At 58.8% G+C, this 11,661-nt stretch overlaps 1 protein-coding gene across 1 annotated transcript; it reads left to right on the top strand.

The window, feature by feature from the left end:
- Positions 1-7,899: 7,899 nt before the first annotated feature.
- FOXF1 (forkhead box F1) lies at positions 7,900-10,708 on the top strand. The gene is made up of 2 exons (XM_066557633.1): positions 7,900-8,959; positions 10,548-10,708. The coding sequence occupies exons 1-2, from the start codon at positions 7,900-7,902 to the stop codon at positions 10,706-10,708; spliced, it is 1,221 nt and encodes a 406-aa protein (XP_066413730.1).
- The last annotated feature ends 953 nt before the right edge of the window (positions 10,709-11,661 follow it).

The following is an 11,661-nucleotide window of genomic DNA, read 5'->3' as shown; positions in this document are numbered from 1 at the left end:
TCGTACTCGCTGTGTTGCTTTCTTTGGGTTTTTTGCTTTTGGGGTTTCCCTCTCATTCTGCCCCTTTTCTGTCTTTTTCGCGCTTCTTTCTTTTTGTCTTTTCTCTCGTTCTTTTAATAGTTCTCTTTAAATCTTTTGTCTTTTATTTTTTCTTCCTTTCTCCCTTTTTCTTTGCCTTTTTTTCCTTAATTTCATTTTCTTTCTTTCTTTCTTTCTTTCTTTCTTTCTTTCTTTCTTTCTTTCTTTCTTTCTTTCTTTCTTTCTTTCTTTCTTTCTTTCTTTCTTTCTTTCCTTTCCTTTCCTTTCCTTTCCTTTCCTTTCCTTTCCTTTCCTTTCCTTTCCTTTCCTTTCCTTTCCTTTCCTTTCCTTTCCTTTCCTTTCCTTTCCTTTCCTTTCCTTTCCTTTCCTTTCCTTTCCTTTCCTTTCCTTTCCTTTCCTTTCCTTTCCTTTCCTTTCCTTTCCTTTCCTTTCCTTTCCTTTCCTTTCCTTTCCTTTCCTTCTTCTCTTTCTTTCTCTTTTTTTCCTTCTTTCTTTCCTTCTTTCCCTCTTTCTCTCTCTCTCCTCCCCAATCTCTCTTTCATTTCTCCTTCTTTCCTCCCTCCTGCCCATCCCGCCTATTCTCTGCTTTTCTCTTTCTCTTTCATCCCCTCTCTCCCTCCAGCACGATCTCTCCGTACATTTATTTATTACAGTATTTGGAAACATTTCTGTTTTCCTTTCTTGGGGCTGCGGGGCAAACCAGACCCAGGGCTGTGCTCCAGCTCAGCTCCAAACCCTTTTCCCGAGGACAGAATATTCAGAATATTCCCTTTCCTGCAGTGCCAGCGCGGATTTCCCAGCTCGCTTGTGTTTGGCTCAGCCGGGAGGGCTCTGCCGCCGGCCCCGCTCCCACTCGGGCACTTTTCCATCGCTTTTGGGGCTCAGCTCCGCTCCCGGGGGTGCCCACGCGTGGGACGGGGGGGACACCGCGGTTCCGAGTGGGGAAAACTCCTCCAGCCCGCGGTGCTCTGAGCCAAGCGGTCAAATTCGATCGTTTCCAGAGGAGAGACGAATAATCCTGAAAGGCAAATTCTGATGCTGCAGCCTCAGCCCTCGGGCAGCATCTCTGCGCGCAGGTATCCCGCAAAATCTGCGCGAGAAAGGAGCTGGAGAAACTCCTTCGCTGCCCGGTTTTAAAGAGGATTAGTGCAAAATTAGTTGGTGTATTTTAAAAACTTGAATTTGAGGGAGATTGGGAGACAGGAGCTGAGGGTGCTGCGCAAATCGCGCTGGGAGTTTTGCAATTTTCCGAGCGGTTCTGAGAACGGGAAAAGCAAAACCATTTCTGGGTTCATTATTCGAATTTTTAGTGAGTTCTGGTACAGTTTTGGTGCTGTTTTTCTTTATTTTAGGTGGGGTGGTTTTTTTTTTTGTTTGTTTTCAGTGGATCGTTCTTTCGGGGTTTTTGGGTGTTTTTACAAAATCCTTCCAAATTCCTCTCTGGCTTCGGAATTCCTCCCAGTTCCTCTGGCACATCTACCCCAAAAGCCAAAAATATTCACAACGGGAAGATGAACACATGGATGCACCCGTTCCCTTCCCGTTGCCAGGATGATTCTCCCTGAAATAAAAATCAATCCCTTTGCTGCAGAAATCGTTTAACTTCGGGGCACAACAACCTGAGCTGGGGAAAGTTTTCCCACCTTGGCTCGGGCATTTTACGTATCCACAACTCATCTTTCCCAGGAACGCCAGCCGGGCTTTTTATTCCCTGCAGAACATTGTTTAAAGCCCCTCCAGGTCGCTTTTAATATTTAAGTAGGTGCTGGTTGTGCAAAAGGGATCGATTTAGGAGGAGCTGCTCTGTTATCAGGGGGTGGGAAAGATGATAAACCAATTTTTGGTGTATTTTAATTCTCTGCTCCGGCAGCTGCAAAGCAGAGGGGTCCACGAACCTGCACCACGCAGAACCCGCTGGTGCACGACATCATTATTTGGGAATTCGAGCGGTGGAAACCAGGTTTTTTTTTGTCGAGAAAGCTTCCAAGGCAAACCATCCCCAGATCTTTGCAAAGAAAGAATCGAGGAGAGCACAACTGCAGTTGTTTACAGCGGAAATTTCTGACGGTGTTTGTGAGCGAACCCCGGGTTTTGGGTGAGAAACGGAGTTTCTGTGCAGAATTGAGTGTAGAAATCAGGTTTAAAATCCGCAGCCCACCAGGCCGTTGTGCAGCCCAGCCCCGCTCCTGCGCTTTTCCTTTCTCCACAAGAACACCCCGAGCTTCCCTACAGCAAAAGCTGCTTTTGCAATGCTCTGTCCCTGGGCACCGTGGGCACGAACAGGAGGGTTCCGCAGCACCAGGGACCTTCTCGCCCCGGGCTTTTGCTCCCCCGGTACCTCCAGGGACATCGCCGTTCTCAGCATCCCTCCCTGTCCCTGTCCCTGTCCTGCCCGGGTGGCTCTGCCCGCTGGGCAGGTGACAAGGGACAAGGGCTGCTGCCTGCTGGGGACCCCGACACCTGCCCAGGGCAGTGCCAGGTGCTGCCACCCCCGCCCGGGTGATGCTCTGGGTCAGCCCGTGTTGGATAAATTCCTTTTTCCCTGCAAGGAGCCCGCCTGGATCTGCACCCAGTGGGTCCCCCCAGGCTCCCCTCGGGGTTTTCCTCTTAGAGACCGCGCTGTCCTCACCGCCAGGGTGCTGTGCCCTGGAAAAGGGAGGCTGGATCTTTCCCCAAAGCCGCCGTGGTTGTTTTCTGCATCTCCCCGCATGTTTAGGAGCGATCCGCGCCGCCACCTTGCTCGTTATTTATCCCCAGAATGGACGCTCCCTGCGGCTTTGGCACCCGTGGAAAAAAAATAACCTGTTCTTCCTTTATGTGGGATATTCCGTTTGAATTTCTCCCACCTCTCGGTGCAGACGGATTTTGTGGGACGCCCCGAAATGGGGCTGGTGACCCTCGCCTGCCCGATGCTAAAATTCCCCCTTCCTCCAGCACGGGCACATTGATGGGATTTAGACAGGGTTTTGCTTTAAACTTGGGGAAAAAACAAACCAAACCAAACCAAACTAAAACAAAATAAAACAACAAAAAGGTTCCATATGGCTGGAAATGAGGCTGAACCCTGGAATTCCCTCGTCCTCTTCGTTTGGTGGAGACCCCCGGCCCGGCTTGGCCCAGCCGGACTTTTGGCATCGGGAGTCGCCGGGGGCTGGAGGTGGTTCCCGATGACAAAAAGCTCAGCAGCGAATCGAAAGGTTTCTCCAGCACAATTTTGTCTCTATCCTGACGGGATTTGGTGCTGGAAAAGCTGGAAGTGGTTACGAATTTTGTTTGGATGCCACCGCTATGCCAAGTTGTTGGGAGAAGGGAAATCCCATCGCAAGGGTTCTGTTTGCTTTGGGAGCATCCCCAACCGCGGCCCCCCAGGGAAGAAACCTCGTTCAGGAAAGCCTGAATGCCTCAGGAACGGATTTCCACCTGGATTTACACTTGGATTTACAATTCGAGCTGCCTTTAAGGGCGAATTTGTGGGATGTGGGAGCATCACTTGCCGGGTCCCAGCCTTGCTCCGGCTCAGCCCCGCTGTTTCTCTCGGTACCAAATTCTCCGGGGCTGAATCCCAGCCAGCCCAAAAGCATCCCCTCGGGAAAGCATTCTGGGTATCCGTCCCTGAGCGGGGATATAAATACCCGGAGATATTTGGAAGATCTCTGTGGGAAGCGATTGTGTCTGAGTGGTAGCGCTCCGAGCTTATTATCGCTGGAACCGATTTGTATTGCAGGGAGCGGCTCCTGCCAGAAAACTCCACAGCAAAAAAATCCCGAGCTGAAGAAGGCTGTAAATTCCTGTGCTGCAATATTTCATTGAAGGACGTCATGGAAAATCTGGGCTCGAAGGGCGGGGGAAGACTCGGGACGGGCAGAGGGGGGGAAAGGGAGACAAAAAGGGGGAGATTAAAATTTTCTTTTTTTTTTTTTTTTCCCTTTCTGACCAAAGCCTGAACTTCTGCCTGAGGCACGGCGGTGACAGCCAGCCCGCACCTCCCCGCAGCCGCTTCAGACACTTGGGCAGCTCTGTTACACTCCCAATTTCGGCTCCTGCTCTCCCAAAATCTTCTCCAGGTCCCGTAGACCGGGCTTTGCCTCCAGGAATGCGAAAGGCCAAGGCTGGGACTGGGAAATGTCCAAAGCGGTGCCGTGTGATGGACCCGCAAAAAAATATTTGGGGTGTGCGTGCGTCTCCCTAAAAACATCTCTCCCTCGGTGCTTCCACCTTCCCCCAGCTCTCCTCCCTCCATCCTCGACCCCCTCGCCTCTAAATAAACATTTAGGGATCAATTCGCCGCGGATTTGGGGCCAGCGGCCACGGGGATGGCGGCGACTGAAAAAAAAAAAAAAAAAAGAAAATATAAAAAACCCAAAGCAGGCGAGGGGGAAAGGCTGGTGCGGGGAACAGGGGGGGTCCCGCGGGTGGTGTTAATGCAAAGCAGGACAGCGGGGAGGGGGACACGGGGCGGTCACTCCCCTCGGCCTGGGTGGTCCGGGCTCGCAGGAACAGCCCGGCCCCTGTCGGAGCAGCAGCACCCTGGAACAATCCCACCTAGATCCATTTCCATCCTCGGGTTACACCGGCCTGCTCGCCGAGTTGACTTCACTTAAGCAATTAGCTAGGAAAAATACCTTGGGCGCAGGAAAAGGAAGAAAGCTCGGATTTGTCTATTTTTACACAAAACACGGCCCGAGTTTCGGGCAGGGGGAGGGAAGGAGCCGGGTGGGAAGCGCGGTGGGGCCGGGGGTGTTGCAGGGGTCGGGAAAGCGGCTCCGAGCGGGATGGGAGAGGCTAATTGCGCCAGATGATAATTTCATTTTTGTCATTTCTTCTTTTTCTCCCTGCTTTTCATCTCTGCCCGTCGGGGGCTGGGGAGGACCCGAAGAATCCACCCAAATCACGGCCAGACAACACCAAAAGCGAGTCCCGTTTTCCCTCACACCATCCTCCTCCTCCTCCTCCCCGTACACCAGGCTTTTCCTCCGCAAAACTCTCCTTTCCCCAAATCGTGCGCTCGGATTAAAACCCCCAAGCATTTCTGAAATTCCCACGACGAGGCCTATAAGACCCGGAGCGAGATATTGCCATTTTTAACTTTTGCTAGCTGTAATAAACGCATCGCAAACCAAATCTTCCCCCTCCTAAAAGATAGTGCGAGAGGGGGAAAGGGCACTCGTGAAGGGACTGATTTTCTTTGAAGGGAAATAGTTTGATTTCCACGGAGAGTTGGGGATTTTTTAACTTGGAGATATTTTATTTCCTCGTGGAAACGCTGCCGGTGGCAAACGCTTGGAACGGGATTTTTCCACGGGTGCTTTGTGCTGTGTTTAGAGCTCCATTCCCGGGTGTTTTGGGGGCAGATCGGGGAGATTCGGTCTCAGAGTGATATAAAAGAAAGAAATCCACCCTTTTCGCGAGCCGGGGGGGGAACATTCGATGCGGAGCAAAGCTCAGGGTCAGAGATGCGCTCCCACAGCAAAATTAAAAAGAAATGCAGCGAGAAGCAGAGGGAATATTCTGCTCCGGCCTCCTCGGGGATGTAAGCCCCGGGGAAGGTGATTGCTTCCCAAAAAAGGGGATTTTTGGGGAGCTTTCCCCGCTCCCCGAGCAGCCCCCGTGCTCCGCGTTCTGCTCCGCGCGGAGGGAGCAGCGGCCGCCGCCTCCCCGGGCAGCCGGAGCTGCTCCTTCTCCTCCTCCTCAGGGGAAAAACTCCAGAAATAACTGTCCCAGCCTCCTCCCACCCCTCCCTGGCTACCTGCCCCCGGCCCGGGGCTTGCCAGGGGCTCTCCCGCGCCTGTCCCGGGCCCGTTTGCACCGGGAACGGGAGGGCCGGTGCTGCCTGAAGGATGATTATGATTTTTTTTTTTCTCGAAAAGTGGGGAAAAGACAGGAAAGGTGAGGATAGAAAGGTTAAAAAAAAAAAAAAAGGAAACCCTGATGTGAAATCCCTCTTGGTCGTACCACAGATGTGACAGGCGCCCCGGAGGCTGCTCACAACTGCTCGCCAATAACTGCGGAGGGAGTTTGGAAACCCGATCGGTGCCTATCTTTCCTTTAAAAGGTATTAAATTATCATTAAAACCTTGAAAAGCGAAGCTAGAAGACGAGGGGCTTGGGGAGGGGGCTGTCCCCTCTCTCTCTTTGCTCCGGGATGCGCCCACAGCCCTGCGGCGAGGCCTGCAGCGGCGTGCGGGGGGACGGGATGGATTTTTTTTTTTTTTCCCCTTTTCCTTTCTCTTTTCTTTTCCCCAATGTCGGGAGGGATCAGGCGGCAGCAGCCGGCACATCGGCAGCCCTGAGAGCCCAGGCTCCTTCCCCCGTGCCCTCCCACAATGTCAGCACCCCCGCACCGCGCAGCTTTCCACGCGCGGCCCGCGACAAGGTGACAAAGGTTTCAAGCGACTTACCTCGAGTGACAGCTCTGCCGGCGGCACGGCGCTCAAAGAGGTGGCTTTTGGGGGAGAGGGGAGGGAGAAAAGGGGGTCTCTACCCCTCTGGTGTTCTATTTTCCTGCCCCCCACCCGCCGCGTGTGCCCGCGGCACGGCCGGAGCCGAGCGTCAAACTCCGGGCACGGAGCCGCCAAACTCCAGCGCGGATTTATACACACCCCCCTGAAAAAAACCCCAAACGACCCAACACAAACCAACCCACCCTCATCCCTAAAGCAGCTCCGGAGCAGGCGAGGGGTCCGCAGCCCTTTCCCGGCCCCGGCGCGGTGGCGGAGGCAGAAAAGGGCATTTCGCGAGGCAGCGGCAGTTTTCGCCGATTTCTTTTTATTAAAGCACCCCCGAGCCCGTGTTTACATTGCGCAGTATAAACATCCTGCCCGGGCCCGCCGAGCTTAAAAAGAGCGCACGAAGAGGGGGTTTGAGGTGGGTGAAGCTGCGCGCAGCGCGGAGCCGGGGCCGGGCAGCGCCGCGCTGCCCCACGCCACGCGCGGAACCTCCGCGCTGTCCGCACGCCCTTCCCCGGCCCGTGGGGCCCGGTCTGTGCTTTCCAGGGCAGGGAAAAGGGGCAGGGAGGGGATGGAGGAGCCTCATATGGTCACGCGTGGCATAAATCACACACAGACACACGCACAGAGATACACGCGCGGTTCTCTCCGCGGCGGGCAGGGGCGCGGCGTGCAGCCCCCCCGGGTGGGGCAGGGCAGGGCGGCGGGGAAAGGGCTCTTTAAAAGCTGCCCACCAGCGGGGAGCGGCGGCGGAGGGGGCCGGCACGGGGCCGGGAGGGCGGGGGGGAGCGGCTCGGGGCGGGGATCTCCGCTCCGCGCTTACGTCTGTCAAAGGAGCGGCAGACGCCGCTGCGAGAGATAAAGTAGAAGGCGAGCGGCGGGACCGGGGGCAGACTCGACAGCCACCGCGATGGGAAGCAGCTCCCCGCAGCAGCGGCAGCGCCAGCCCAGCTAAAGCCTCCGGAGGGGACGGCGGCGGCCCCGGGAGCCCGGCCCGGCGAGGGGCAGCGGGGCAGGCGCGGGCGGCGGCCCCGGCTCGTCTCTCGCAGCAGCAGCAGCAGCAGCCGAGCTCAGCTCGCTTCCACCCGCCCTCCCATCCCGCCTCCCCCCCCGACCCTCCGCCTCTCGCTCGCCTTCTGCAGCCGCGCTCGGATTTAGGGATAAAGTGGGAGGAGGAGGAGGAGGCAAAAGGGGGGGTGGGGGGTGTCGTCGCTTCCATTTGTTTATCCACGGAGGGGTGAAGTCTCCCGGTGGAAAGCGAAGCCGCCGGGGGGCCGGGAGGACGCCGGAGGGCGGGCGGTGGGTGAGTGGCGAGCCCCCAGCAGCGCGGCCTTTCGCGGGGGCGCTGGGGGGGCGGCAGGAGGAGGAGGAGGAGGGCCGGGGCTGGGGCTGGCCGCCGCGGACCTGGCCGTAGATGACTGCAGAAGCGCAGCAGGCTCTGTCCTCTCAGCCCCCTCCTCCTCCGGTGCAGAGCAGCTACGGCCCCATGTCCTCCGTGGCTGAGAAGCAGCCGCAGAGCTCGGCCATGGACGCCGCCTCCGCGGGGACCGGCGGCGCGGCCGGCAGCGCCCCGGGCAGCGGCGGGGCCCCGGGCGGCGGCGGCCCCAAGGCGAAGAAGACGAACGCGGGGATCCGGCGGCCGGAGAAGCCGCCTTATTCCTACATCGCCCTCATCGTCATGGCTATCCAGAGCTCTCCCTCCAAACGCCTGACCCTCAGCGAGATCTACCAGTTCTTACAGAGCCGCTTCCCTTTCTTCCGAGGCTCATACCAGGGCTGGAAAAACTCGGTGCGCCACAACCTCTCGCTCAACGAGTGCTTCATCAAGCTGCCCAAGGGCTTGGGACGCCCGGGCAAGGGCCACTACTGGACCATCGACCCGGCCAGCGAGTTCATGTTCGAGGAGGGCTCGTTCCGCCGCCGGCCCCGCGGGTTCCGGAGGAAATGCCAGGCGCTGAAGCCCATGTACAGCATGATGAACGGGCTCAGCTTCAACCACCTCCCCGACAGCTACGGCTTCCAGGGCTCGGCCGGCGGGCTCTCCTGCCCCCCCAACAGCCTCTCCCTCGAAGGGGGCTTGGGGATGATGAACGGGCATTTGTCCAGCAACGTGGAGGGCATGGGCCTGGCGGGACACTCCGTGCCCCACCTGCCTGCCAACGGCGGGCACACCTACATGGGCGGCTGCACCGGCTCCTCGGCCGGGGAATACCCGCACCACGACAGCTCCGTGCCCGCATCCCCGTTGCTCCCCGCCGGCGGCGTGATGGAGCCGCACTCGGTTTACTCCAGCTCGGCCTCGGCGTGGGCGCCCAGCGCCTCGGCCGCCCTCAACACCGGCGCGTCCTACATCAAGCAGCAGCCCCTGTCGCCCTGCAACCCCACGGCCAACCCGCTCTCCTCCAGCCTCTCCACGCATTCCCTGGACCAGCCCTACCTGCACCAGAACAGCCACAACACCGCCGACCTCCAAGGTAAGGCGCGGCCACGCGTGAGGCGCGACCTCGGCCGGGGCTGCGGGCCCCGCCTGGATCCCGGCGGTGCCGCTGCCAGCCGGGATCCCGCTTCGTGGGCGGCTTTAATGCTGCTCCCGAGGGGAAGATGCCTTGTCCTCGCTCCTCGCCTCCTTTCCCGGGGGCAGCCCGTCGGGGCTCTCCCGGCCCGGGGCTCCGCTCTCCCGGCCCGGGGCTCCGCTTTTCCCGGCGGCTCCCTCACGTCCAAAGGCCGGTGGGCTCGGGCAGTGGGGAGCTGCGGGAAGGAGAGGCCGGGAATGCTCCCTTGGGCTCTCCCACCTCCCTCGGCACTTGGAGGGAAAAGGGAGGAATTCCCCATCGCCATCCCACCCCGTGCCACCCCGGCCCTTTCCCCTCCATCAGCTGTGTTTTTCACACATCTCAAGGCCGTGTTTTCCAGGCCCATCACCTCCCTCCATCCGCCGCCCAAACCGAAGCCGGTGGCCTGGATGCCCCAAATCCTCCCGCGACCCAAAACCCCGGCTCGGTCTCGTGCCTGGAGCTGTCGGGGCTGCATTTGCCCTGAGGCTGGACCGGAGATGGTGTTTGGCCGGGAAAAGGCCTCGGAAGGGACGAGGCCAGCGCTGGCTTTCGCTTTGCTCCCCAGATTCCGCTCGGGCTGCGGTGGCTACGGGGTTCTCGTGGCACGGGGAGCCCTGGAACCATGGGCGGGTGATGGGGCAGATTTAGGGGTCCCTGCTCATCACCCCGGGCCTTCGGGGGAGCGGGACTTGCCTGACAGGAACGGCTGCGAGGCGGAGAACAAACGGGTCAAAACCACAAAGCGAAGCGGGGAAAATGCATCAGCCGGGCCGGGCCGGAGATGCAGAGCCCGGGCAGAGCCCCAGTCCCGGCCGTGCCGGGGCAGTGCCCACCACGGGCGCCCTCCGGCCCCGGGGCGGTTCCCGGAGCTCAGCGCATCCAGGGCCTCTGGAAAACGGAGCTGGGAATCCGCCCCGAGGAGCCACCGGGCCCGTGCGCGGCCTTCACCGGAACGCTCCGATTATCACCCAAAGGAGCGGCGGGAGCGCTCCGGGGCAGGGCACCCCCTGCCCAGCGCACCCCCAATTCCCGGGGCTCTTTTCCATGCCGAGGTGGCGGAAGGGGCGGCGGGAAAAGCCCCGCTCCCGGCGTCTCTCGGCCCCGGCCTCCTCCCGGTCCCACCGCCGCGAACGGAGCTGCCCCGCTCCGCACCCGGCGCATTTTCCGCAAGGGCCGAGGCGGTGGGAAAAGCAGCCGGGGCGAAAGAAAAGAAATCCAAGTGTTGAAACAAAACCAAAAAACCTTAAACCCAAAGCAAATCCCTTCTGCTCGCAGTGCCCTCGGGCCGGGCAGGGAATCGCCGTCCCCGGGCCGCGGGGCTCTCTCTGCCGCACCTGCCCGCACCCGCGGAGCCCCGATGTGCCAAAACCAGCCCCAAATCCGCGCTCCGAGCGGGCCGGGCGGGCGGGTTGGGTTGTTGGGATTTTTTTTAAACCCCATTCCGAGTTGCTCACCCTCTCCTGATGAACCCCTTCGCACTGCTGACCATCTCTCCCCCGTCCCGCAGGCATCCCGCGGTATCACTCGCAGTCTCCGAGCATGTGCGACAGAAAGGAATTCGTCTTCTCTTTCAACGCCATGGCCTCCTCCTCCATGCATTCGGCGGGCAGCGGCTCCTATTACCACCAACAAGTGACATACCAGGACATCAAGCCGTGCGTTATGTGAGGAGCCGGGCCGGACAAACCCCGCTCCTGGGAGCCGGAGCCGGGCAATGAGCATTCCCCAGGACGCTCTGGGTGCCAGGGGATGTCCCATGTCCCCACGTCCCATGTCCCCATGTCCCAGGCTGGCTTTGAGCAGCAGGAACGGACCCGAGCTCCGGGCAGCGCTGAACATCCCCCAGGACGCTCCGGGTGCCAGGGGGTGTCCCCTGTCCCCTGTCCCATGTCCCAGCCTGGCTTTGGGCAGCAGGAACAGACCGGAGCTAGGCGCTGAGCATCCCCCAGGACGCTCTGGGTGCCAGGGGGTGTCCCATGTCCCCTGTCCCCTGTCCCAACCTGGCTTTGGGCAGCAGGAACAGACCCGAGCCGGGCGCTGAGCATCCCCCAGGACGCTCTGGGTGTCTCCCCGAGGACGCTCTGGGTGCCAGGGGATGTCCCATGTCCCCATGTCCCCATGTCCCCATGTCCCCATGCCCCCATGTCCCAGTCCGGCTTTGGGCAGCAGGAACGGAGCGGAGCTGCCGGCAGCGAGCTGAGCATCGAGCCCGTGTGTGCCTTCTTCTGCTTGGGGAGGGATGGAGGAGAAAGCAAAAGCAGCCCCCCCGTTCATCCCGAAAGCCCCGGCTGCGAGTTTGGGGTGAGACTTTGCCAAATGAGGTTTTGATGCTTCTTTAAAAAAACAAAAAAAGAAATTGCAAACTCAGTTTGGGAGTTGGCGGTGAGCGATGCCACCGGCTCGGGCTGAGGGGCTGGAAAAGACCCCGAACTCAAATCCCCTCGGTGCCGTCTCACTTCGAGCCCGGAAAAATACTTTTAAAAATTTTTTTTCCTTCCTTTTTTAAATTTTTTTTTTTTTTTTTTTTTTTTGCCGGCCAACACCCAGCGGGCAAAAAAAAAAAATCTCTCAGAGGGATTTTTTGGAACTATGAATTTTGGGGTTTTTTTTGCCTGCATAAA

Source organism: Molothrus aeneus, chromosome 11 (genome assembly GCF_037042795.1).
Source record: "Molothrus aeneus isolate 106 chromosome 11, BPBGC_Maene_1.0, whole genome shotgun sequence".
NCBI classification, from domain to species: domain Eukaryota; kingdom Metazoa; phylum Chordata; class Aves; order Passeriformes; family Icteridae; genus Molothrus; species Molothrus aeneus.
This window is presented reverse-complemented; position numbering and strand designations above follow the sequence as displayed.